Source organism: Sturnus vulgaris, chromosome 12 (genome assembly GCF_052056855.1).
Source record: "Sturnus vulgaris isolate bStuVul1 chromosome 12, bStuVul1.hap1, whole genome shotgun sequence".
NCBI lineage: Eukaryota > Metazoa > Chordata > Aves > Passeriformes > Sturnidae > Sturnus > Sturnus vulgaris.
Genome location: NC_142254.1, coordinates 20,568,656 through 20,596,301, shown reverse-complemented (window position 1 = coordinate 20,596,301; position 27,646 = coordinate 20,568,656). Strand labels below are relative to the sequence as shown.

Sequence of the window (27,646 nt, the reverse complement as noted above, 5' to 3'; positions counted from 1 at the left end):
TTTCCGTGTCCCACTGCTGAGCTCTGCACAGTTTTTGCCTCAGCCTCTGCTTGGGAAATCCTTGCTGTAAAAACTGGACATAAATTATTGACCAGGGAGAAGGAGGCCCTTGTCCTGTACCACTCCACAGCTCTAATGAGCTTCATGTGTGCCAAAACCCCCCCGGAGCCTGACACATTGTACACACACAGCAGCACGTTGTGGGCAGTTTATTCCAGCCAGGGCTGTTTGTGTGTTGTGTTCAAAGGTTACACAAGAGCTGCAGCAGCCCAGCTCAGCCCCACAGGGGTGTCCCCATGCTGAGGGCACAGCCCTGCCCTCCTGCCATGGCACGGAGCACAGCCAGAACTGGCTTACATGGGACCTTACACCCACTGGAATATGTTCCCTGCTCCTGTGTACAAGAAACTTCCACAGCAGATCAGACTTACCCAACTCCTAATCACCACCACCCCACTAGGAATCAATTCTGAAATCCTGAGGAGTTCTCCTTCCTGCAGGATAAAGCTCAAAGAGCCAACATAGCCATCCCTTAATTTTGGGGTAGCAGCAGCAGCAGCACAGCAATTCCCTGCTCAGCAGTTTTCATTCTGGAGCTGAGAAGGCAAAGGGTCTGTGTCCGAAAAAGCCTCTGGAGCCCTCCCACTCCACATGGGAGAGGGTTCACACTGGTCTCAGGCGTGGTTCCTCCTCCTCCTCCTGGTTTGGTGGCTGGGGAGGTGTTTCCTCCTCCCTGGTGTCCTGCTTGTCCCTCTCTGCCTGCAGCCAGCTCTGAGGAGCAATCATCTTCTTGGGCCCGTGGGGTGGGGGCCCGATCAGTGCCTCAATGTCATCGTAGTTGATCACTTCCTTCTCCAGGAGGGCATTGGACAGCTGGAAAAGAGCAAGGAGGCAAAATGAGGGATGGAGCCCCCAGAGAGAGCAGGGAACTGCTTCTCTGAGCTGGTCTGAACTGTCAGCTCAACTCAGGCCTCAGCACCTGCAGCCCCCCAGGAGCAGACCCCAGCTCTGCCACCACAGACAGGGTGACCCTGAAGCTACTGGCACCAGGACCAAATTCTGCAGGCTCCAGCATCGTTCCCAAGAGCACGTTTGGCCAGGAATATACAACGTGACTGCAGGCAACAAAGCAAGCTCTTGGAAATGATTAGGAATGAGAGCTCCAGGAACAATGAGAGAAGTGTCCCTCCTGCCACTGCACCTGTGGCCCTGCCCAAGAGACAAAGCAGCAGCACGGAGACCTCTGGCAGAGCCAGAGCCTTCCCTGCACACAGAGCACTAACAAAGAGCTGCCTGTTCCTGCAGGCAGGGGCTGGAGGTCAGCACAAGTTCCTCTCCAGAAGAGTGGAATTCTCTGGCCCCTCTGGCGGCAGCAGCACCACCCCTCTGGAGCAGCAGGTGGCTGTTCCAGCGTGGAACTGCTCGATCCTGCTCGAGATGTGACACGCTGGCCTGGCAACCGAAACACTGACTCTGGAGATACTTTGGCTGCACTTTAAAGTTTTTCTGTGCTGAGCCTCTAGCAAACATCTGGCTGCTGTTACACGGCAGCAGCAGGACAGAGGAGCCTGCAGAGACACCCCTGAGGATCCCTGCTCCAGAGCTGCCAGGGCACTGTCCCTGTTTGTCCCAGCTCTCTCCTTGTCACTCACTGGAGGCCTGACACTGTGTAGCTCAAGGGGTTGTTGTTGTTGTTGTTGTTCTTGTTTGTTTAAAAAAGAGAATTTAAGGAAAAGAATTTGCAAAATAGGCAACATGAAGTTGACTCCTGGTCATTTTGCAAGTCACGGACTGGAATTCTGAAGGGAAGTCAAGGACATACAAGGAGAGGGTGCTGTGACCCAAGCTTGGCTCAGCACTGGGCACAGGTGGGGATGTGCCAGGGTGTGTGGCTGGATCAAGACTGTCAGGACACAAAGGGGAGGAGGCACTGCAGCAACGATTCCTTGGTGTATCAGTCACTGAGGAGGTGAAAACTGCCTGGAGTCACCAGAAAGCAGGAACCAGCCCCCACCAGCCAAGGTGACAGGCGCCATATTCCTGCACCAAAGCCAGGCACTGTCCATCCGATTCCTGGCTTGGCTTCCCAAAAACAGTCATTGTCAGCTCTCCAGAAAACTGCACTGCCAAGAGGCAAGCAGAGAAGTGCAGGTGAAGGACACAAATTCCAGCTTTGATAATTTCCACGGAGCACTCCTCCTCCTCTACCCTGCAAACACCAGCTGGTGTGAGGAGGCAGACTACTCACTGCTGGGAAAGGCACACGCATTCTTCCCGTGCCTGCTCTGAATCCGGGGGATACACAGTAAACACTCACTGGTTCCCAACACTCCCACTACGAGACTTTCTAGGAGAGAGACAACACTGCAACAGCTGAGCTACAGAGCACAGAAAGCAGCAAAACCACCACTTAAAAACACACAAACCAACCAACAAACCCCCACACAATTCAACTCACTGTTTGCAGCTTGTCCCTGTTCTCCAGCAGGAGCTTTTCTGTGCGCCTGTAAGCCTGAGCCACCAGGATTTTGGCTTCCTTGAAGAAACAAGAAGAGGGAGTTGGAGTGTAGGTGGCAACAAACACAGTGTGTGGCTAAACAAGGAGAGCACTGAGGGATGGAATCTGCAAACTGAGCCAGGCAGAATGGGGTTCCCATCAACAGAAACTGTGGATAAACTGGTTGGAAAAAAGCCCAAGGAGTGCTGGTGGTAAGAGGCAGTGAAGTCTTGCCCTAGCACAGCTCAATGGAAATACAGATTAAGGCTGTCCAGGAGCTAAAGGTGCAGCTCAGCACAGCCATGGTGCTTCTGAAACGGAGCTTTTTTGTTTCTAGCTTTTTGACTTTTAAACTGAAGCAGTGTGTTTTTTCATCACTGAAGCCAAATTTCCTGTGCAAACAGGCTGATTTGTCAGGCAGTCTGACCATCATTTTGGTTAGATCTGATCTAGGAAGGGCACACATCTACACTGTGCAGCTGTGATTTTAAGACACAGATTTCTTGCCATCTCAGCCGTGCACAGCACAGGGTACTGAGCTGAACTCACAGTCAGGTGGGATTCTGCCTGTTCCTGCTGCCTCACTGCACAGTCCTGACACGCTCATGGAACAGGTAAGCGCTCACTCACTGGCCAACAGCAAAATGCAAATTGTTTGGGTGCAAACCATTTGCCATTTTTCAATGAACTGCAGAAAGCAAAGAACAAAAAGAAGCCCTCGGCCCAGGGTGGCCTTACGTGGTCCATCATTTGCTGCAGGCTCTGGCTGAAGGGGCGCCGGCCGATGCCAGGGGCACTCTCTGGGTCTGGGAAGGAGATCTGCCCGATGCTGGGCACCATCCCATACTGCTTCACCATGGAGTAGGCAATCTTGGTCACCTTCTTCAGGTCATCCTGTGCTCCTGGCCAGGAAACACACACACACATTGCTGGCCAGCTCTCAGCTCACTGCAGGGAGAGCACATCCTGCACAAGCACATGGAGAGAGCAGAGGACCCACTGCAGCCCATGGGGGTGAACACTCAACCCACTGAGGGACCTTCCTGCAGGTGCCAGGAGTGACAGAGAGTGACCCTGCTGTGGCCAGCTCACCTGTGTCCTGACCCGCTACTGCCCACAGAGCAACCTGGTCTAGTGGAAGGTGTCTCTACCCATAGCAAGGGGTGAAACAAGATGGGTTTTAAGGGCCTCTCCAATCCAAACCGTTTTGTGATCCTATTTGGATTTAACTAGTTGGAAACAGCAAAGAAAATTCTAGGTCTTCTCAAGAGCCTCATCAGTAACGGCTAGTGTGGCCTTAGGTTTTGGGACAATACTGAGACAACACAGTGACAACCATCCCTGAGACCTTCTAGTGTCAAATGTGACATTTCCTCTTGCCAGCATGGAAAACCTCCGTCCCTTGCTCAGATCCCCTTGGATCTTCACCTGCCCACGCCAGGCTCTGGCTCCTCACCTGTGGTGACTTTGTTAAAGGTAATGGCCTCGGCCACTCTCCCCCCCAGGGCCATGCACATCCTCTCCAGCAGCTGCTCCTTGGTGAACAGGTACTGCTCCCGGGGCAGGATCTGTGCGAATCCCAGCGCCGCGTTTGTCCGAGGGGCTATGGACACCTGCAACACAGGGCAGCTCCCTCAGCTCACAGAGCGGCAGGGCTCTCCCTGCAGCAGCACAGGGAGGGCAGGAAAAGGCCTCTGCATTCCCAGGGAAGTTTGGCCATAGCCATGGACAGGTTGGCCTACAGAGATATGGCCAAGGACAGCAGCGTGCCCTCTTTCCTGCACTGAGGGCTCTGCCTTCACACACAAACACGCTTCCTGCTCAGGAAATTATCCTTAACAGCAAGCCACAGAAATCCTGAAATTTAGGAGTTACTTTGGAGTGCATAGGCCACACAGAGTTCACTGATCCTGCTCCAGAATCCCTGAGACTACCTGGAGAAAGACAGAAGCCTTCAGAAAAATAACAGCCATTTTCCCCACCCACTAAATGAGAGTAATTAACACCAGTTCTGCTTACACAATGGGTCATTCAGAGTGAATCTGGCGCTGGTAACAGGCCAAGGAGCTGTCACTCTTGTCACTTCACTCCCCACCTCCCCCCAGTGTCCTGGCTTTCAGAGGAGATGTGCACGGATCACATCCCCGGGTGCCAGAGAGGCCTTTCCCTGCAGAGAAGGGCTTGGGGCACACAACCTCCCAGTCAGGAAAACACAGCTCTCCATCACTATCACAGCAACTCCTGCAGTGGTTTCGCTGGCTGAACGTGCTGAGAAAGGGCTCACATTTGGATGTGGGGACACATAGAGCAGCCTGGAAGTGCATGACTGAGCAGCAGCAACAAGAGACTCAGTTGCTTCTAATTTTTAATTGCAAGGCTTCTCCTATAGCCGGTTAATTAGCTTTGCACCAGCACTACCATCAATGGAGCCTGATAATGGATTTCTCTAGAGCATAAATTAAGGACATGGTTTATATAATCACAGAAGCATTCAGGTGGGAAAGGTGGGAAATCTCCAAGACCATCAAGTTCAACCTTTGACCAAATCCCACCAGCCGTGACCCCAGTGGCGTCACTGACCCCACGACATCACACACGCAGTCCCGATCACGTGACCGCAGCAGATTCACTGACCCCGCCCCGGAAACACAACGTCACCGGCCCAGCCATATGACGTCACATACACTACCCCAGCCACGTGACTCCCGAGGTCACATGGACACACCCGCCCCACCTCACGTCGTTCTGCCCTCCAGGCCACGTGATCCCACATTCTCACGTGGACCCACTCCCTGGGCCACGTGACCCCATGCGACCTCACGTGGACCCACTCCCCGGGTCACATGACCCCCCGGCATCACTGGCCCCGCCCCCTGGCCACATGAGCCATAGTGTGAAGTGCCACCTCGGCTTGTTTTTGACCATTTCCAGGGACCCTGAAGACCGTGTTCCAGTGCTTTCAGTGAAGAATTCATTCCTAATATCCCACCTGACCCTCTCCTAGTTTAGTGGTGGGCTTGGCAGTGCTGAGCAGTTGGACTCCACGATGACCTCTGCAAGGTCCTTTCCAAGGGAAATGATTCTGTCGTTGTGTCTTTGCCATACTTGGCTGCAGCAGCACAGGCCCAGGCCCTCAGAGCAGAGCTGCTCACAGATCCCTCAGGACTCCCCTCCCTGGCAGGGCAGGTACCTTCATGACGGCCTCGGTGTGCTCCAGCAGCCACCCCACCAGCGCGTGCCCCGATTCGTGGAACGCCACCACCTTCCTCTCCTCCGGTGACAGGATCTTACTTCTTTTGGCAGTGCCTGTGGGAACGCACACCAGGGGTTGATCAGTTATCAACAGGTGCAACCAGCGGGGCATAACCTGGCCCAGCCCAGGGCACAACCTGTGGCTGAACCCTTTGTGCTGCTCTCTGGAGAGAGGGAGGCAGCAAAACCCCTTGAACTGAAATGTTTGGAAAAGGTGGCCCTGGCCCCGAGGTGGAAAGCAATCCATGCCTGGGATTGCTGGAAAACCCTGGCAGAAACTTGACCCCATTCTCTTTACAACAGACATAATCATCAGACAAATAGTTTGACATTTGATTTGATCACAGCTCAAGAACCTTGTTCCCAGGGCTGGATCTGTAACAAGGCAGCTTTTTTTTTTTTTTTTTTTTTTGTGGAAAAAATCTGAAAACAACACAACCCTCCCCCTGAACAACAAAACCCAAAATGAGAGTAGAGTCTCACACTCATTTTGCTTTTTTCAATCCCTTAGGCAGAATAAGAGAGAAGAGAGATGTTGCATCATATATACAAGGTCCCAGTTGAGAAAACTGTGCATTAAGAGTGTTCAAAATCAGCTAAAATCCAGGAGTAGATACAGAAATCCTTCTCCAGAGCCTGGAAATGCCTCTGATTACACATGGCATGCTCTGTATGAGCTTATTCCCAGGTTCCTGAGAACTAGCAAATGAAGCCATAACTAACCATTTAACCCTTCCTCCAGAAAGGTGATTTTTGGCACTTGTTAACAGCTCAGAATTTGGGTGGAAGAAAGGTGCCAGGATTTCCAGGCCAGAGTCCCCACATAGAGCCCAGAGCAGCAGAGGGGAGAGCAGCCCTAAGTCAGAACTAACACTGCACCAACCTTGCTTCATGTCTTGGAAAACAACATTCTATTAACATGAATTTTTTAACAAAGTCAAGGGTTTCATTCAACAAGGAAACAACAAAATTAGTGTGGCAGGTCTTGTAAAATTACTGCTCAGGGACCCTGCAAACTGCTGTGCCCTGCCAGGCATGATGGAACAGCATATTCAGTGCAACTGCCTGGATTTTCATCAGTCAGTCCCTTACCCTGCCCTCAGCAGTGTGTGAGCATGCATGGCTATTTCCACAGAAAGATGTATCTATTCTCTATAAATATATATACATACACACAGACACTTAAAAATGCTGTCAGCCCACTGAGAGGACTGCACTTCACAATAGCACAGTGTGCCTATCAAGATTATTTATTTTCCTACAGACTCTCCAGGCACAGAAGTGCCCTGAAAGCCTGCAGTTATCACATTCGTGACACAAGCCACCCTGAAAACAACTCTGGTGCATCTCTGGTGCTGGCCTTACACAAACCCCACCAAGAAAATAGGCTCCATCTTCTAAAGCCAAGCCCTAAAAGCCTCTGTGAGCTCAGCAGGTTTCTTCCCTCACTCCCAGGAGACTGACTGCTTTCTGTTCCCAAACTAGAAACACAATGGGAGCTACCACAGAGAGAAGTTCTTGCTCCTCCCTTACAGCAACACAAAGCTTTAAGGCTGACAGGGCCTCTGGTCTTGCAGAGCTCCCTTTTGATTCCACCCCACTCTTATTAAAACCAGAAGCTCCTAATGGAAAGCACAGTAATATCTTTTTTTTTTCTTTCAAGAAAAGCTTTTATAGGAACTGAAATGCCCTCTGGATTGTGAAACCCAGAAGCATTCCTATGACATGGAAAGGGTACATTTAATACAGGGGCCTAGAGGGTTGTTTGGGGTCTTTTAGAATCTGTCTACAAAAAAATAGCCAGTCCTGCTAATATGAGAGAATCTGATTAAGCAACAAAAAGACTCCGTGGCCTCCTACACACACCAGAGCCTGAGTGAGGCCAGGCAGCTTTAACTGCCAAAGCTCATGTCCTGCAATGCCCCAGCACATGGATCCCAGAGATCCCTTCTGCTGCCAGCCCCCCCAGCCTTCTCTGCTTTTGCTTTATCTTCCCTAGTCTGGGGAACTGAGGCAAGGCTCAGAAAGAAAAGGCAAGTGAGTCCCTACAAGTCTGGTGCTTGTGCTCCTGCAGATAGGAAAGCACAGCACATCTTTACAAGAGGATGTGGTGCCAGGATAAGGCTTCAAACTGAAAAGCAGGTTTAGCTGGAACATCAGGAATAACCTTCCCAGTGAGGGTGGCAAGGTCCTGGCAGGGGTTGCCCAGAGAAGCTGTGGCTGCCTCTGGAAGTGTCCAAGGACAGGTTGGATGGGGCTTGGAGGAACCTGGGATAGTGGAAGGTGTCCCTGCCCAGGCAAGGGGTTGGAATATAGACTTTAAAGTCCCTTCCCACCCAAACCAGTCCAGGATTCTGTGATCTCTGCTGCACCTGATGAGAATTTCTGTGTTACAACTGCAGCCGTCTCACTGTCCACTCTTGAGAGCTCCTGAGTACAGTTTGGGATTTGTGTTTTCAACCAAAGCATTCCAGGGGTTTTGTTTTTCTGCAACAGGTGAAGCTGTGAGGAAATTTCTCAAACACTTTATTTTAAATGATGAATTCTCTAAGCATTTTCTCATAAAACAAACACTCGGGACTTAATTCCAGGATCAGGAAGTAACTGACCCAGTACAAACATCCTGTTCCACACGTTCCACTAAAAAGGCACAGAGTGCCAGTCTGTGTGCCCAGGCTCCTGCTGGGAACGGAGCCTGGAAGCAGTTCAGTGGCTGATTATGACATCCACAGCTTGGCTCCAGGGCAGTTCAGCCCAAAAGATTCAAATTCCTCAGGTGAAGTCAAGAGCTCTGGGAACTCTTTTCCCCTCCCTACAATAAACTGCTACAGGGAAATCTCCAGAGGTTCCTCTCCTGGCAATGGCAGAAGCAGCAGGGAAAGGCCACAGGATGTTCTCAGAGGGAGAACAGTGCTCTACTGTCTGGCAGTTTATTCTGCCAATTCATCAAAGCCTGGGCTTGGAGGGCAGAAAGAAAAAATCTCTAATTTCTTGCTGGTGAGGATGCAGATACTATTTGCTATTGATGTTTATGTAGCAGGTGTCCAGAGCAACAAGAGAAATTCAGAGACATTGTCACTCTTCTTGCTAAAAAAACCAAACCAAAACAACTCACAACATCCCAACCTTCTAAACTGAAAGAGCCACATGGATTTGAATTTGTATCTTTATTATTTTGACAGTGGCCATTTTCCCTGAGCTATGGGTTGAGACTCCTGCAGATTCAGGAAGATGGGAGCCATTTGGTGTCTTTTTCAGATAACTTTTTGTGGCTGTCATTGAAGACCTTCAAGCCAGAGCACAGTCTGAACCCATCTGTCTTTCTGGGATGTAACCCCCTCACCTGAGCAGAACAGACCCCTAAGGCAACACCAGGAAATGCTGCTGCCCTGGCACGGGGTGCCCAGAGCAGCTGTGGCTGCCCCTGAATCCCTGGAAGTGTCCAAGGCCAGGCTGGACAGGGCTTGGAGCAACCTGGGGTATGAAGGTGTCCCTGCCCAGGGCAGGCGTAGGACTGGATGAGTTTTAAAGTCCCTCCCAACCCAAACCAGCCCATAATTCCATGGAATGGCTGCACCTCTCACCTGCAATGACTCTTTCCACAGCATACTCGAAGTTGGAGGTATCAATGGATTTGTGCCCTTCCCTGGCAGCGTGAAGAGCAGCTTCATTGCAGATATTGGCTATGTCAGCTCCTGCAGACACGAGTTCACAGGAGTTACACTGGGTGTGAATGGGACAGAAAACTCAGAGGAGGAATGAGCACAAAGAAATCTGGAGAAGGACCTAAGGAAGTCAAACAGCCTGTGCTTTTTGTTCCTTGGGAACAGAGAACAACCCCAGCCCATGGTGTTGATGTTGGATTTGAATAATTCAACTGCTTTGGCAGGGAATGCTGATACCACACAGAGCTCAGCAATCCAGGAGCAAGCTGAGGCCAAGGCTGGCTCCCAGGGACAGGGATGGTGTGGGCAGTGGGCTGGCACAGGCTGCTGCTCTGCTCAACCTCGGAGAGAAGAGAAGGAACATCTGTTCCCAGTTTGTGTGGGTGGCTGATGGTGGCGGGGGGCTGCTGAGAGCAGTCACAGAGAGGCAGCGTGCTGGGGCCTGGGAGAGGGGAAACCCAGAAAGGATATTCCAGGAACTCCACATAAACAGGAACTCTGGAGCCCCTTGCTCAGCACTGTTTCAAGCTTCCAGGGACCCACCCTGGAAGCAGGCTCGATGCAGGAGCCAGGCAGAGCTGTCCAATTTCTACTCTGCTCAGCAAAATAATTCCTACTCGTTCCTTCCATCGCTTTCCTGGTAACATAAATCAATTTAACAATCTCTCCTCTGAAGTGCAGCACCTCACCCTCAAACAGCTTTGAGAGGAGCATGACTGGTTCCTTCCCTTAGGAATTAGGCACCTGGGCATTGTAAAAGTGTGTTTTCCCTACCTCCCCACCCTGCTAGCCCAACAAATTTCAGAAGATTGGAAATAGTCATGAATAACTGCTCAGAGCTCATCAAAGAGTTGGTCAGGTTCCCACATTTTTTTTCTATTTCCCACAGAAATGGAGAAAAAAAAGCGCCCTTTTTGCCCAAAACTCCCCAGCACCATGCCACAATGTAGGAGCAGCCCAAGGACGCCTCATACCACTGAATCCTGGGGTCAGCTCTGCCAGGTGTTGTGAGTAGAAACTGCCATCCTGGATCAGCTTGAGGCCCTTCAGGTGATGCTCAAAGATCTCCTTTCTCTCCTGCAAAGAACACCCAGCACCTGAGCCCAGCCAGGGCTCACAACGGGGCCCTGCTGTCCATGGCACAGAGAGCAGGGCGGTGGCACTGGGGACACCGACAGTGCCAGCAGAGGGCAGGGCTCTCCTTGCAGAGTTCCAGTGCTCCAGCAATCCTGATAAACACCCAGCTCTCAAATTCCCAACAGATGCACGAAGCTCACCCTGAGTCACAGCTTTCTCTCTCAGGGCCACTCTCCCCTCCTCACTCTCACTCTGATCTGTCTTAACTTCTCCTTCACCACAAAAGCTCTTGCAGGAAGGAGCTCTGATTGCCTCGACCTGCTCCTGCACAAACCACAAACTGCAAAGCCCATCCAGCAGCTCCTCAGCCTGCCCCCATTTCCCAGATGGAGGTGGGGGTGAGATGCCGCTGGCAGGCAGCCACCAGTGACTCATTCAGCTGGTCCAGGAGATCCTGACTCAAACAATGGGCTCAGTTGCCAGGGTTTTTCCCCTTCCTCCTTCAGGGCAGCTGCACAGTTCATGCTTCCGGGGCCAGATTCTATCAAGCATTTAAGGTATTTTCAGTGAAAACTCTGCGGAGGACAGTGAAGCACAGATGGGAGAGGAAGAGCCTGTGCTGGCACAGCACACAGATCATCACTGCAGCTGAGCCTATTCCCAGAACTCTGCTACAAATGTCAACACAGCGGACATGGAAGACTCTTGTAAATGGATTTAAAAAGCATTCAGAAGGAGAAAGTCACTTAACAGGCTGCCTAAAGGAAAACGAGGAGCCTTGCAACGATAGGGAGGGCAATAAACCTACAGAACAAATAGTGCTCAAAGCACATGACAATTTAAGCTCTCACACCAGCCAATTGGCAATTAGGTGCTTCCCAATTTCCTGAAGAGGAGACACAAACGTAGCTCTGCATCTGCATGGCAAAGAGAACCTCACAGAAGAATTCACTTCCAAGGCTCTGCCAGAGCAGAGACCTCCAGACCAGTCACTTCAGAGGAATGGGGCCACTGCATTAGCACCACAAACCCTTGATTCAGAACACAGAAACAAGAACAAAGGCAAACAGAGGCTCAACATCTCCATCTCCTCCAAGCTCAGCCTTGCCAGGCCAGTAAGACCAGCAGGGACTGGGACACCTCAGCCACAGGAAGGAAAAGGCTGGTCAAACATACCTGGAGTGTTGGGAGATCAATAAAGATGTGCCTGTCCAGCCTCCCAGGTCTCATCAGGGCGTTGTCCAGGACGTCAGCACGGTTGGTGGAAGCCAGCACTATGACATGATCTGTGGTCCCCATTCCTGCCAAAAACAAGGGCAGAGGAGGAGGTTTTCCCCACCTCAGACTGCACTGCAGGCACACAGTGGGCAGGGGATGGAGTGCACAGCTTTACACACAAAGCCACAGGGTGTTCACAGCACCCTTTGGGGCTGCTGAGTGTCCCCTGCAGCTTGGAGCAAAGTCAGGAAGGAACGTGCCAGGTCACACAGATATCTGGTTATCATGGATACTCTGGAATCCCCTTTTTATTTACTTGGTAAGTATTGGCTTAAGATTCCTTTTTCTCCCTCCTATTGCCACGCTTGGAAATTGCTCCAACTAGAACCCAGAACAGAATTTCTGTTTTGATGAGTTCACAGATGCCTTCTCACCCCCAGATTGTACAAGCAACATTTTCTAGCTGAAACAGCCTTTTCCACAAATTTCCATGGAAAGCCCTTTCAGTTTTTATTTACTTTCATCCTTCAGTCACAGACAGGCCACCAGGGGAGGGACAGGCTTTCCTCTGAGCTGCTCAGGCTAGTGCAGAGAGAGGACAGCTTTGCCACCCAACAAGGGCCACGTTACAGCACAAGTTGTTCTTTGCCTCCTCACTCACCTCACAGGCACCTTGCAGGGCCCTGCACAGACCAGCCCTGCAGAACCCAAACCAGACACAAAACACAACCCAGGAGCTTTGCACTGATTATCAGCACAGAATTTGGCCAGTCAGAGCAGGTTCTGTCTCCAAACCTTGAAGGGGAAGAGAGCATTGGGATTTACAGGCTGCCTGAGAGCAGCCTCAATGGAGACATCAAAGACAGACAGGATTTCCTGGGGAAGGGAAGGCAGGGCACTGGCAGCTGCAGGAGGGCAAAGGGGGCAGACTTTGTGCTGCCTGAGCAGAGAGCCTGAGCTCCCATTGAATCACTGCCCCACATTTATTGTTATTTATTGCATTCCTCTAGGTGCCTGCAGGCCGCTGGGCATGAGTCACCTGTTTCCAGCACATTCCCCAGCCCTGGCACACAGCAGCCTTCCCAGGGAAAGGACACTCCAGTCCCATGTGCTTCCCTCTGCCAAGTCCCACGCTGTGGAGAGGCGGCTCCGTGCACGTAAGCTGGGCCAGTTTCAGCTCTCGGCTCCAGCAGAAGAGCTGCCAAATGTGTCAGCATGTGAGAGCTCAGCACAGATCAAGGTTCCAGGTGAGGCAGGGGACTGGCTGTGCCAGCCTGTGCTGCAGCAGACCTGGTGCTCCCTCTCTGCAGGCTCCTGCCTAAATAAGCTGCTGGAGAGGATGAAGCTGAGCATCCTTCAGGCGTGTATCACACTGCACTCTGGAGAGGGATAAACAAGCAGAGACTGGCAGGCACTCCAGGAATGGCAGGATTAGATGGCACAGTGCATTATCTGCCTTGCAGCTGAGAAGACTCTCTTAAAATAGGTCTGACTATTAGAACAAATAAAGAACCAGAAGCACCGAGAGCATCCTCCTCACATCAGCTTCTGCCCCACTTGCTTAATGCAACACCACCTGGCATGTCACAGGCAAAGATCAGCCAAAGGAACAGGCTACAAAAACAACACTCCGTCACATCAACAAATGAGAGACAGCTCTGAAAATGCAGCCTGAAGGAAAAGAGTTCCTGCAAGGGTCACAAATGAACCAGTCCAGAAAGGAAAGGGGAAAAGGGTGTACTCGAACTGCAAGTGCCCTGCTCCCCCCTCACTGAGCGGCCCACTGCACGGTGGGCATCTCACCTGCAGATTTACTGTGTCACCCTTCAGCCATTTGTCCAAATGCCTTTGGACTTCTCCTGGGAGCAGTGGCACTGAAATGGGGGCCCTTCCTGAAGGAAGCCTTGGGGCTGCATGTGGCACAGCTCAGGACTTGTCTGAGGGCTCCAGGTGAAGAGCTGCTACCAAAAGCCATCCTGCATTTCCATTCACAAACCCGCAGCTCAGCCCAGGACTGCCAAAGCTCCTCTGAAAGCATCCAGAACAGAGGAGGGATTTGGGTCACATTCCCCTTCCGCTTGTCTGTGGTTTGAGAGGGAAGATTCACTATTCAAAGCAGGCACCTGCTCCGGCAGAGCCGGGGTTTGTGCGTCACTCACTGCACTCTCACAAACAGCTTTTGTACAGAGGCTCCTGCTGGTGCCTCCCCTTCTCCCACCACGTCCTGGTGCTTCCCAAACTCAGAGCAAATTCTCAGAGGGAAGAGCCCTGTGATTTCTCCAAAATGTTCACACCAACGTGACCGAGCCCCAGCCTGCACTCACTCCATGCAGCTCCTGGTGCCCCTCAGCCCCCTGCAGCCTGAACAGCTCTGATCCTCCTTTCCTCTCTCCCTTCCCTCCAAGGAATCTCATTCAATCACAGAAATCCAACAATCAGTGATAACTCACTGATCTGCTTTTGTACATGATTTTTCTTCTCCAACTAATACCCAGCTCGTTGTCTTGCCTTCAGCCCTCAATTTAAGCTCAACCAGAGGTCTCAACCTTTCATCTCAAGGCTTCCTTACAAACACTCACCACTCCTGGGGCAGAACTCCTAAACAGGTTATTCACCATCAACCTAGGAAGTGTTTTGCTGTGCTGCACGTGGCACATCAGTGTTGTTTTAGGCAACACACTCCATTAGGTAACACTCAGTGACATGTGTCAGGATCCCTGCTGATCCCATGTTCCCAGCACCAGGCTGACATCCCTGCCAGCTGTCTACTGTTTGACACAGTCAACTCCTTGGACTGTTTTTTTTAGCGTGTTTGATAAAGCACTGAGCAAAATGAAGGACTCTGTACATGATCTGTGCGAGACACGAATAACGAATCAGATAATATAGATTTAAAAATAAACCAGGCAGCACACTGCAAACAAGAGGCTATAAAGTACACACTGAGGATAATATTTACCTTCTAAACTCACTTTAGAGTTGAGCTGAACCCTCATTTCTGCATGGAGACTCACCAGGAACACACTCTGGAAACCACGCCTTATTTTTACAAACTGATGGAAATCAGACATTTTCATTTTTAGGACAGAGATCTGGAATGTACTGACTACATATTCCTGAACAGACATGCAGGCTGCTGGGCTGTGCTACCACTGGCCTTTCCTGTCAAGATCATCTACTCCACTGGAAACACTCAGTAGAGCCAGCAGTTGGAACCCAGGTTTGGGGATGCTTTTGGTGCATGATGGCTTTTATTTTTTCATATGAAGAGTGTGATGAGACAACATGACAGTCAAGCTATGAGTCACAGTTACAGTGAAGGCAAAAGTGAAACAAACACTCCCTCCTGGGCAGGTAGTTGGTTATTCCTGACCCTGCAATAACAAGATGTAGCAACAGAAATATTGCAAGTTGGGTCAGTGCTGCAGGCTTGGTCAGAGACAGGACTAAAGAGTGCCAAAGGATCATTCTTTGTGTGGAAGTGTCCGAGCAAAGGGCCAATTCCAGGTGCACAACAGCCAGAAACCAAACACAAGTGCGGCCTCAAACCAGGACTCATTTGCAAAGCTTTTGTCCCTTATCTCAGAGACCCTGTGGTCAGGCAGACAACACAAACATAAGACGATGGACAGGAGAATTGATGTATTACATGACTTCTGTCCCTTTAGGACAGCTGAACTCTAAACTCTGACAGGCTTTAAACCACTACCTATCTCAGACTGCATACAGCAAGTATGCAACATGTAATGGGCAGCTGGATTAAAACTCCAGGGGGTTAAAGTTTACTAGATTTAGGGCCTAGTGATGGGATACATGGGCTCAGACTGCTTCAGACTTCAGCAAGAGAACACTGGAGAGGCCAGGCAAGTTCAAGCAGGACAAAGACGAACAGGCCAACAGCTGGAGCTCTGAGGAGATAAGGACAGAGAGAAACACTGACCATCCATTTCCACCAGCAGCTGGTTTAAGGTCTGCTCCTCCTCAGCGTTGGCAAAGCCAGACACGTTGGTGGAGCGCTTCTTGCCCACGGCGTCGATCTCGTCGATGTAGACGATGCAGGGAGCGCGAGCCTGCGCCTCCCGGAACAGGCTCCGCACGCGAGCGGCTCCCAGCCCTGCCGGGAAAGGGAAAACCAGTGAACCCGGCAGCTAAAGCTGGCAGCAAAGCTGGACAGCAGCATTGTTGGCCCTCAGTGAGACACCTGAAACAGCCCCAGAACTCGTGTTTAGTCCTTAGGCTCAGTGTGTCCTGGAGCTGGGTTTAACTGGGCTCCTGAACCAGCTGCTGCAAGAGGAGCTTTGCTCCCAGCTCCCAACGTGGCCTCCTGTTCCTCCCACAGCTCAAAGCAAAAATATTCAGCATTTTCCTGCATACTGACCCTTGTCAGGTCTCAAGAGATCTGTGAGGAAGGAAGAAAAGGAGAAGGATGGAAATCCCAAGGCACAGAGAGGCCCTACTTTCCCCATCTGCATTTCCATACAAGGAAGGAAGCCTCAGTCAAGGGCTTTAATAATAGGTACAGGGAAGCCAGAGAGGATGCTTGCAGGTGAAGGACCACAGCTGCACTCTCTCAGAAAGCAGCAACCAGAAATGCACTTCAGATACTACGTAATTAAGGAACTGCATCACTGAAAACCTTTTATATCTTCAGTCTAAGTATCCAACTCATCCTCCCCATGCCAAGTCCTTTGCAGGAAGCCCAGCCAGCCCCTCCAACTCCACAACAGACAAAGAGAGCTCCCCCCCGTTCCTCAGAGCACCTCACCTCCAATCACCTCCACGAACTCGGAGCCTGCCATAGCCAAAAACGGCACCTGGGCCTCTGTAGCCACAGCCTTGGCCAGCAAAGTCTTCCCACAGCCTGGTGGGCCCAGCAACAAGGCACCCTTGGGCACTTTGGCCCCGAGCTGGAGGTAGCGGTCGGGATTCTGCAAGGACAACGCAGCTGGGTCAGAGCCACAGCTCACACCAAGCACCTGCACCACAGTGGGGCTTCCCAGAGCTTCCCAAGAATGCTTCCAGCCTGGGCAACCCTGAACTGCCAACAGGAGCAGCTCCATCTGCATTCTCACTGAGGAACTGGACATACAGAGCTTGTTTCAACAGAGGCTGCCCAGAACCATGAAGGATGAAGAGCAGAGCAAACCCCTCCCCAGGTCACCCCTCTATCCCAGAAAGTGGGCAGCAAACATTTGTTTTGCTCTACTTTTACATACCTTTAAATAGTCCACAAATTCCTTGACTTCCATTTTTGCCTCATGCATTCCTGCTACATCCTTGAAGCCAATCCCTTTTCCAGATTTCCCATCCACAATGGTGAAACGAGCCATCTTCAGCTGGTTCTGTGGAAGGCAGCACAAGGACCAAACAATTTTGGACAAGGCAATAGTCTGGAAAGGCTGTTTGCTATATTTTGGGAGCCAGCCCAGCTGTCCCTACCAAACATCACTAAAGTCCCCACCAAAGCACTGGTGTTTCATAGATTTTTGTTCTGGACAAAGTTCCCAGATGGATCGTTGACTCAAACTTTATTTATCCACATGTTGGGAAGAGACAGAATAAACTTGCAGTAATAGTCCCAACACAATACAGCTCAAGCTCCATGTAGACCAGGAAGGGATGATTATTAAAAACATGCAGATGTCCAAAACCTGATTTGGGATCTCCTCCTTGATTTCTAACTGCTCTGATCCTTTATACACATGTGACAGACAGTTCTGAGGAATATGTGTTGATGGCAAATAACTGTCATTGGTAAATAATTGCCAATACTTGTGAAAGCACAGACACTTTGCAGTCTTTGATGCTGCTGCTGGTTTCTGCTGGAAACATCCCAGGCCAAAATTACAGGTTCTCAAACTGAACAGCCACCACGTTTCCATCTCCTGATGCATGTGAAGCCACAACGAGAGTCAAAACAAGAATTCAGTTAAACATCCCACTCATAACTGCTCAGTATGTTCTACTCAGAGCAGCTACTCAGAAGGTTTTTTTCTTTCAGAAGGTTTATGGCTTCTGAGGCCTCAGAAACATCTAAAGGAAGAGTTAAACTCAAGGCCTGGCTGTCCCCACTTAAGCAAGGACACAATCCAGTCCTCAAGGCCTCATTACTCAACACTTCTTTAAAATATTCTTTTTCTCTGAGCAGCTGCATCCTTTTGTTCAAAGAGGATCTCAAAGCCAAAAGAGAACTGCGGAGGAGACTGAGTGGGAAATCCAACAAGGGACTGAATTCACTGTGTTTTCATCCCAATCCCCGCGGTCAGGGACAGAGCACCCCAGGCTGATTCCTACAGTTCCATCAGCTGATCCAGGCCAGGGTGGGAGAGGAGAGGAGGAGGAGGTTTGCCTGGTGCTGCAAACGAGGCATGCGGCAGGAGCAGAACAGGCCAACACATAATGAACTCCAGAATCTGAACATATTTTATAAATTGAGAACTCATTTTGCAGAAAGCAGCAATTCCTACTTCTGGCTGTATGGGAGGCATGTTGGCAGGGCCCAGAGAAAAACACCATCTGCAGCTGCAGCTCATTAGCAAGCTTTGAAAACAGCAAACTGGACTGAAATTCCCTGAGCTCAGCCCTTCCTGCCATTGGGAAGGGAAGGGACCTCAGCTAAGGCCAGTTAAGGTACCAGCCAGGAAGATGATCAGCACAGGATGCAAGATGTGGCAAGACTGGAGAGTCCTTGGCACCAGCTCATCCTCATCCTGCACTGACTTTGCTGGGAAAAGGGGAGCAGATAACCCAGCACAAGGCAAGACTCCCCACAGGCTGCAAAACACGCTCAAAACCCAGGCTACTCACAAAGGCATTGAAGCCCCCAGCCCTGCTCGCCACCCTGAAGAGGCGGAAGATGCTCCACAGCATGGACACGGCCACCAGTGTCACTAGCAGGGAAAGGACATCACTGAAAGGACAAAGACAAGTACAAAGGGCTCAGCATGCGGCCACAACCTGGTCAACATGGCTACTTTTTAAAGGACATTTAGGCTACAGTGCAAACCAGATGTGATTAAGAAAGTGGAACTTTCACAGGTTTTTATACAGATATACAAAACCCCAAACCCCAACCATTACATAACCTAAGAAGTTAAGCAGAGGACATTGGCAAACATTGCCTACAGCTGTGGAAGAAATTCGACCTCACCATCCACTTCAGAGGCATTTCTGCTTCTAAAACAAGCAGGACCTCCAGGCACTCAGATCACACCCGGAGCAGAATCCACTGGGGCTGGCAGTGCATCCAAAGGGAGCTCACTGCAGAGGACAGTGTCTGGTAACAATAGGGATTCCAGCTCTCCTAATCCTGGCAGAAATCCCAGTGTGGGTCTCTCATTAAGAGACTGCTTGCTCCTCCTTAGTCAAGTCTCTCAGGAGTCCTTTATGCCTAAAACTGACACAGTCAGTTTTCTGGATCCTTAGGAACACCCGTTGCATTAGAAGGGAGATGGGGAGCTGAGATGACACTCCAGGTCTAACACAGTTACAGGACAAACATGTTGAGGACAAATACCCTGTGAGCTCTAAACAAAGGATGCTTCTAAGAGCAGGAAAAATGATCCTGTGCCAGATGACAGACTGAGATTGGTGGCCCCTGTTCTGCTCCACATGCCTGAGGAACCATCCGGCCTCGCCACACTTTTGTGCTTATCTTTACACCAGGAATGTGTGTTCCACCTCTCACTGAGGGATGATTTACTGAAGCAAGGGACCAGCAGGAGCTCTATACCCTGCTGCATTTGTTTCTGCTCAGTGAGAGATGCAAAGGCAACACTGAAACCTGAAAGTCACCTTCAGTTTGTCTGCTCTGCAAACAGGATTAATTCTGAAACACCCCGAGCGCCCACAGCGTGAGCGAGCCAAGCCCAAGCTGCAAAGGCTCTGCACCTCACAGGCTTAAACCCCAGACTGAGACCAAATCCTCCAGGCATTCATCAGAATGAAGAATTCATCAGAGAGAACTTCTGAGAACTTAACACCCCAACACAGCTCTTAAAAAACTGTTTAAAATCTCCTTTGAGGAGCAGGGGAAACAGCTTGTGTTGGGGGCTGATTGTCTGTTCAGTCCTCTCTTCCTGTTACACGTAAGTCTGAAAAAATTGGCAAGTTCTGGATTTGAACTGAAGGTCTCATACTGCATGATTAGTTAAAAATCATATCTTCATATATTTAACTACATATTAAAAACATCCAAATGTTGATGTGAGGATGAAATCCAGCCCAGGTATCCATTCATACACAAACTTGACATTTTTGCAAGGTGTCTGGGATGAGGAATTACACACACTGGCCGTCTCCAGTGGGAAAATCAAACCATTATAATGAGGAAGGAAGGCTTAGTGCATCCCAGCCTTCTCCACAGCCCAGGCTGTAACATCACTTGTTGCCAAGATTTCTATCACACTCTGCACTTGGATAGTTGATTATGAGGACAAAAAATGCTCAGCTGAGCAAGAACTCAATGACCCTGACCTGAAACATTTTGGCCTGCTGCATGTTGCAATTACAGAATTCTTAAGACCCTCACTTTTCAAACATTAATGTGCATCTAAAGCACCTTATCTTTCAGAAACAATCATTCAATGCTCCAAATCTAAGCCCACTTTTCTGTTCTGTATTTAGGTAACATTTAGCTGAAAGTCACTCTTTTCCAAGCAAAGGATGCTGTCACCAATATAAGAGCACAAATAAGGACAAACCGGTATCATACTTTCCATAAAAGCCAGGGTGTTTGTAGGAAATGGGGATTCTCTCCTTCTCATCAATATTCAGCTCGTCCTCCACAGCTCTGAGCTTCTCTTCGAATTTGTCGATGTTTGCCACGCGCATGGTGTACAGCAGGGTCACGTTCTGGGGACAGGCAAGCCACAGCAGCAGGGAAATGTTATTTATTATATATATATATATATGCATATATATCAATATCTGCAAGGAGCAGAGGGGCACAGCATGGACAGGTCAGGTAAAAATTAGCCTCGTGCTACACCCTTTGATCCTGTATCAATGAATTTGGGAGTAGATTGACTGACACCAGGGCTCTGAGTGAATTTAGGAACCCTCTGGTCTTAGGAAAAAAGGCTGATAGAATTTGACAGAACACTCATGACTGAAATCCAAACAGAAGAAAACTTCTGAAATAAAGTCCAGTCATAAGAGTTTACAATCTCCTAGATACCTTCTCCCACATCAGACTGACCTGGTAGAAGAAAACTGAGTTTCTCCAGCTTTTTAGACATACTAAAGATTTTTTTTCCCCCAGGCCATTAGTATTTTTACAATTCAAACTGGAAGTCCTAGTTTCAACTTTTAACTTCAACTGCAAGAAAGAACTAAAGCAAATTTACCAGCTGGAGTTTTACTGACCATTAATTCAGTCCCCTTCAGCAGCATTATCTAAACTCATACACAGTTGTAGGGTGTCACTCACAACTTGTCCATGTGGGGTTCCACCTGGGTGCAGATAAATCTCCACGATGTCACTCTCAGGCACCACCTCGATCCTCTGCACCTCCCCCTTGGACAGCATCTCATTCACAAAGTAGTTCCAGGAGATGTTGGTCCCCTCCCTGTTCTCGCTGATCATGAAGCGAAGCATCAGCACCACGAAGGTGAGGATCAGCAGTGCCCGCAAACGTTCCAGGTGCATCTGGTTCTCCCTTCTCCTGCGTTTCTCCTCCTCTTTATAAAAAGACAGCAGAGGAAAAAGGATTAGTGTGCAATTGTGGAGTTTTCTGACCCAATGAAGGGATAATTAAATGACAAAGATTAACACACAATGAGGGGTTTTTGTGCTGGGTGTTTGGTTTCCCCTGAAGGACTGGGATTCCCATGGTCCTAGTGGGACCAAACCCACTAAAATCCCTCCAAATATCATTCTAGGCTAAAATGAGACACTCTTGCCTGGATCTGTATGGACAGAGGTCAAATAAAACCAAAGATCCCTTGTTGCTAAAAATCAAACTGCAGAATGACTATAACCCACTTTATACAACATGGCTCCACAGTGGAAAATATTAGGAGTAATCCCAGTGTCCCTGGTAAATCCCACAGCACATTATTGTTTCCAGGTGAGCTCTGATCTCCTAGCACCTGCACCACAACTCCAGCAATGCTTCCACTACCTCAGTAAATACCTGCATTTGCAGAGAATGGGAGATAGCATAGAACACAAATACACTGCAAATCCATCTGCCTTAACCAAATTCCCTGGATTTTCTCCCATACAACTCACCTCGTGTTTCAGAGGGTTTGATAACTTGCCCACATTAAGGATCTGTATCCAAGAGGGATTCCTATGCTGGATGTGATTTCCCACAGTTTTATTGTACTACAGCCACACTGAAGCAATGACACATGGAAAAGGGATGTTTTACTTCAACTATTTGCCATCAAATATTTTTCCAGTCTCATAACACTTTGGTTTTTTTTGCACTGCACAGGCAAATTTACAATTCTGTGGGCTGTAAAGGACTGTCACAGCACAGTTCAATGTCAGCTGCTGGCCAGTGTTTGAGTTGTTCAAATGACAACAAATATCTCCTCCTCTTTCCAGTCACATGTGAGTGTTCCCAATATATAATTTACCACTTGCTCTTGATATACAATTTAACAGCAACAGCACCACGGCACACATAAATACCCTTCTACACCCAGAAATAAATTCATTCTGTGCCACTGGGCTCTAATGCATCAGTGCTGCAGCCCAGATTTGATTTATTTGCAAATTCATAACAAATGTCCTGACACCAGCATTTATCACTGGTCACCAATTAGGCCCTATGCATGCTGCAACAAAACCCAGGGACAAACATATGACCCAGGCAGCTGCTAAAAAAAGTCCTCTGTCCTTCAGAGGCACAGCCTCATTTTTCACTGCTTCCCAGCTCTGCTCCACGCTGAACAGGAAAGGCTTGTTCCTAAATAGAAACAATGCAGCTTGGCAGCAAAGTCATCATTTCAGAGGGCTGTGACAAGCTCAGGCTCCACGTCCAGCCCCTCTGCTTTGTTCTCTGCTGCCATCCCCTCACCAAGTGTTATCTGCTGCATCCAGCTTTGTTAGGATTCAGGAATTCATCCCAAGGCTGCAGGATGACATCCACTACAGTCTTACTAGGGAAAATTAAAATACACGACAGAAGACTTAGTCTGCACAACATCTTGAAAAGCTGAGCAGGTTCTAAATAAAAAAATTTTACAGAGAAAAGAAACTACTTAAGGATAGTGAATCCTGACAGGAAAAGTCTATCTATGGCTGTGCAAGTTTCTTGGAGGTGTCAGAGTCAACTCCTGCTAGAGCACTTTATTTCATTTCAGACCACGTGGAAGCCCATAACCTGCTCTAAACACACACAATCAAGGGTGTGATCACAAAAACATCACCCAGGGGAAAGCTGCCCCATTAGACATCCCGACATAACTTCTCCCATTTCCAGAAATTAGATCTTTCTAGGACCTTTAACCTGCAGCTGAGTAATTTCAGGAGGAAAGCCCATTTCTAGAAAGCTGCAAGGCAACGCCAAGCTTTCCTCTAGCCTGTGTTTAATTAGGGACAAACTCGATCTATTTCTCAGCTGTGGTGAAGTGTGACTGTCTGTACAGCAGAACATCCACACTGCACCACAAGCCACCCCACAGCACTCAGGAAACAAGTCCCAGGGACTGCATGTGACACTTGCAAGCAGCAGCTGTGGGAATACTTCCAGCTTTTCAGTCTCCACCAAGCAATGATTTGCCATTAACCCCAAATGTGAACTCTCTGATTAAAATCTTTGCAAGGGCTGCGGTGACAGTTCGAAGAGTTCTTTGTAATAATTACAGCAGAGACAAGTGTTCCCCTGGAGACACGGGGCAGCATTCCCCCTCCCAGAGCCAGGATGTCCATTAATCACAGGAGGAGAGGCCATGGAACACAGCGTGCTGCTGGTTACTGATTTGAACAGCCACAGCACTCGCAGGTGCTGTGCTCAGTCATCCCCTGGCCTCCCACACCACGCACCCCGATTCCAACTCCGACTTCCTTCCCTTCCTTCTGATACTGCACTCACATCCAACACTTCATCCCAGTTAAATCATCAAGGAAAAGCCACTGCTCTGGCCCTAAGGACACTGCAGTGACACCAGCCAGGCTGTCACCAGCAACTGACCTCTGACTTCAAAAGCAAAAAGTCCAAGAGAATTCAGTTATTAAGCACAACAGAGCAAAAGCCAAGTGCTCAAAACCATTTGATGATACCCAGGTAATGGCTTAGAAGATAAATTACAAAATTATATTACAGTCTGTAATGACATTAAGGGTCTCCCAACTTGCAGTACAAAGTTCTGGAGGCATAGCAGGGGCTTGGATGATTTTATGGTCCCTTCCAGCCCAAGCCACTCTGTGACTGACAGGTTTTTAGGGAGATAAAGTTCATTTTAAAAAAATTCTTTATATGCCTGGGGCTAAGAGAATAAGACATGGAAAAAGTATCTAGAAAGACTGATTTAAAAAAGAAAAACCAAGACAAATTAGTAACACAGCTGAGAGCTCTTTAAGGAATTTATATCAAAGTTCTAGGAATTCACTAGAAGTAGGGACACATCCACATTGAAGGCAAATGAAATATAAGAAAATAAAACCAAATCCAGCTTAAATGACTGGGTTTAGCTAATACAAGTTTATTAAGTCAAAATGCTCTACAACAAAACCTCCCAACCAAAACCCAGGTAATATTACTGTCCCCCTTCATAAAGGGGCAATGCCAAGGCAAAGAGCAATGGAGAAATTTGCACAGGAAGCAAAGTGGCCCAGAAAGAGTCACTTTCATGATCTTTCATTCTCTGATTAGATATTATGGGAAAATCCTTCCCTGTGAGGGTGGGCAGGCCCTGGCACAGGTGCCCAGAGCAGCTGTGGCTGCCCCTGGATCCCTGGCAGTGTCCCAGGCCAGGATGGACAGGGCTTGGAACACCCTGGGCTAGGGGAAGGTGTCCCTGCCCATGGCAGGAGGTGAGACTGGGTGGGCCTTAATGTCCTTCCAACCCAAGCCAAGCCAGGATTTCTATACTCTGTCTTGCATTTTCCAGTCCATCATCTAAACCAAAATACTCCTTCAAACATGCTGTTAGCCCCAGGCTTGTACAGGGAGAAGTTACAGGTACAGGGAAGCACAAAGGTGGATCTTCCTCCCTGCGTGCCCCTCCCTGTGCTCCAGTAAATCCCGGAATTTTTGGCACACACATACCATCCTCCTCCTGTGGAGCTTTCTTCTTGAATCCTCCATTCTTCTGGCTACTCCCCCGAGAGCTGGATGTAGCAAACCAGGAGGTGCTGCCTGGCAAGCAGAGGTCACAGATTGTTTTGATGGCACAAATGATTTGGAGAATTTTCTTTAGTACTGAAACATGCACACAATTCCCAAGGCTCAGCCATTGCTAATGCTGGTGTGGGCAGTTAGGAACAGCCTCACACTTGGGATTGGAAATGCTCATTAAAGGAAGTACAGGTAATGGAATTAAATCAGGTTTTTCAGGAATGCTGGGGGATACTCCAATAAAAGCCCAAAAAGGCTACAAACACAATGTCTAATGACTCCAGCACTTCTTTAATCCCCTAAGCTCCTCATGGGAAGGTGCCACTGTTCATTCCTGTCACCAAACACAAACCTGGAACCCCAAACACCCCCACCTCCCACATTCAGGAATAGAACACCTCTTCTGCACTTTCAGGAATGCAGAGGGAAGGTGAGGAAAGGTCAATTCTCTTATGAAATCAGACCTTTTCCCTTCATGTTCCTTAGGACTCACCCAGGAGACTCCAAAGTCTGACTGGATCCTGGATTATGAGCTGTTTTGTCAGGACTCCACCAAGGCCTTGACGTGGCAGGGAAAGTGTTGGTGTCAGGAGGCTCTGAGGAAGCAGAGGAAGAAAAACAAGACAACGATGGGAGAAGTGCTGTGGCTGCTGAAGCTTTGTGGGCCTCCCTGAGACTCGGATTCCTGAACAGGGAAACACTGTGGGTGAGTGTCAGGACAGCAGCTGGATGGGATTCCTGGTTGGGAACTTCCCAAATGACTTTGGAAACGTCTATTAACCAGGGCAAAGAAAGCACAACTAGAAATAGACAACCCACGCTCAAAACACTTAATATTTCATCATTTCCCTCCCTGTGTGTTTTTGTTCTAAAGGCATGTAGGAAATCAGTTCTTAGAATGTAAAGATTCCCTACCATAGGAAAAAAAAGTTTCTTTGTGAAAAAGGATTTTTAAAGGAAATTTTAAGGAGTTTTAACTCTCTTGCACAGGAGTGAGGCCAATGCAGCTCTGTCCCTGAGGTAACTCAGCAGGAATCCTGTAGTGGATTCACACTTAAGTGCAATTTCACAACATCTAAACTAACATTTATTAATTATCTCGTTGAACACAAGTCTGGCCCCTTCAGTGTGATTCCCTGTCTCCCCCCCACTGCACAGGCTCCAATTTCTAAACCAGCCAGGGATACTGACTAGGCTGAAACTCCTCACCCATTTTTCCTGGTTCTCCTTTCTTCCAGCTTCTAATGGCCTAAGAAGGCAAGCTCAGGATAGATGCTCTCTAGAACAGAGCAGCTTAAATTTAAACTGGTCCCAGAAAAACCTGACATGAAACAATGTTCCATACTGTTCTCCCTTCACCTCCTCCTTCCACCACAGAAAAAGTCCCAAGTCCAGAAGAGGCCACAAAGTTGATGAGAGGGATGGAGCACCTCCTGTACAAGGAAAGGCTGGGACAATTGGGATTGTTCAGCTTAGAGAAGAGAAGATAAGCTTCGCGATGACCTAACTGTGACCTTTCGAGTGCCTAAAGGGGCTCCAGGAGAGCTGGAGAGGGACTTGGGACAAGGGATAGAGTGACAGGACACGGGGAATGGCTTCCACAGAGAGCAGGGATGGATGGGATATTGGGAAGGAACTGCTCCCTGTGATGGTGCTGAAGCCCTGGCACAGGTGCCCAGAGAAGCTGTGGCTGCCCCGGGATCCCTGAAAGTGTCCAAGGCCAGGTTAGATGGGGCTTGGAACAACCTGGAATAGCGGAAGGCATCCTTGCCCATAGCAGGGAATTAGAATATAAGAACCTTTAAGGTCCCTTCCCACCCAAATCATTCCATTATTTTCACGGTGTTTCCCATATCAGTGCCCAACAGCGCTGACACGACGGACCTTCGGGACACCACAACCACAGGTTCCTCCCGAGCAGCCCGAACGTCCCTCCCCTCCCGTTCTTCTCCTCTCCCGGTGCCCCCAGTGCTCGGTGAGGCCCCGCCACAGCCCCGTTACCTGCAGGCCGCGAACCCCGCCGAGGGCAGAGCCGCGGGGCCGGGCCCAGGCGGCGGTGGGCGGCCGCCAGAAGGCGCAGCGGCCGCGGAGAAGCCCCATCCGCAGCAGCAGCGCCATGACCGCCGGTCACGCACCCCGGAGGCCTCAGAGGCCGCTCCGGCGGGCCGGGCCCGGGCCGCACCGCGGCCGCTCCGCCGTTACCAGAACCGCAGCCTCAGCGCGGCCGGAAGTGCCCGGTGAGGGCCGGGCGGCCATCTTGGACGCGGGGGTGCGCTGCCAGGCCTCAAGATGGCGGCGGCGGCGCGCGGGGGCTGCCGGGAAGGGGCGCGCCGTTACCGCGGTAACGGGGGCACGGCCCGGTCTGAGGGCCCGGCACGGCCCGGCCGCGGAGCTCCCGGGCCGGCCCCTCCCGCCGCTCCTCGGGCGGGCTCTGGGCTGCAGGCGGGCCCCAAGCTGGGGTCGGCCCGATCGCGGCTCCTGGAGGAGACGGTTCCCCACCAGCCCGGCCTTCTCCGGGCTCTCCAGCCTGGCCTTGGCCTGCTCCCAAATTATTTAGGTAGGAGAACAAACGCCTGGGAGGGGCGAGAGGGTCCCGGCAAGGATAGCAGAGAGGCTGCAGCCACCACTGTGGGGGCCTAATACTG

The 27,646-nt window shown here is 49.8% G+C and overlaps 1 protein-coding gene across 1 annotated transcript; it reads right to left on the bottom strand.

Annotated features, from left to right (window-relative positions):
• Window positions 1-194: 194 nt before the first annotated feature.
• On the bottom strand, window positions 195-27,281 carry SPG7 (SPG7 matrix AAA peptidase subunit, paraplegin). Its single transcript, XM_014874462.2, has 17 exons — window positions 27,003-27,281; window positions 25,495-25,597; window positions 24,933-25,022; window positions 21,140-21,390; window positions 20,423-20,562; window positions 18,517-18,619; window positions 16,926-17,051; window positions 16,475-16,637; window positions 15,650-15,823; window positions 11,668-11,792; window positions 10,389-10,491; window positions 9,334-9,444; window positions 5,688-5,803; window positions 3,954-4,110; window positions 3,236-3,399; window positions 2,459-2,536; window positions 195-873 (listed from the first exon to the last, which is right to left on the bottom strand). Exons 1-17 carry the CDS (start codon window positions 27,117-27,119, stop codon window positions 664-666), a joined length of 2,331 nt encoding a protein of 776 aa, XP_014729948.2. The 5' UTR covers window positions 27,120-27,281; the 3' UTR covers window positions 195-663.
• Between the last annotated feature and the right edge of the window lie 365 nt (window positions 27,282-27,646).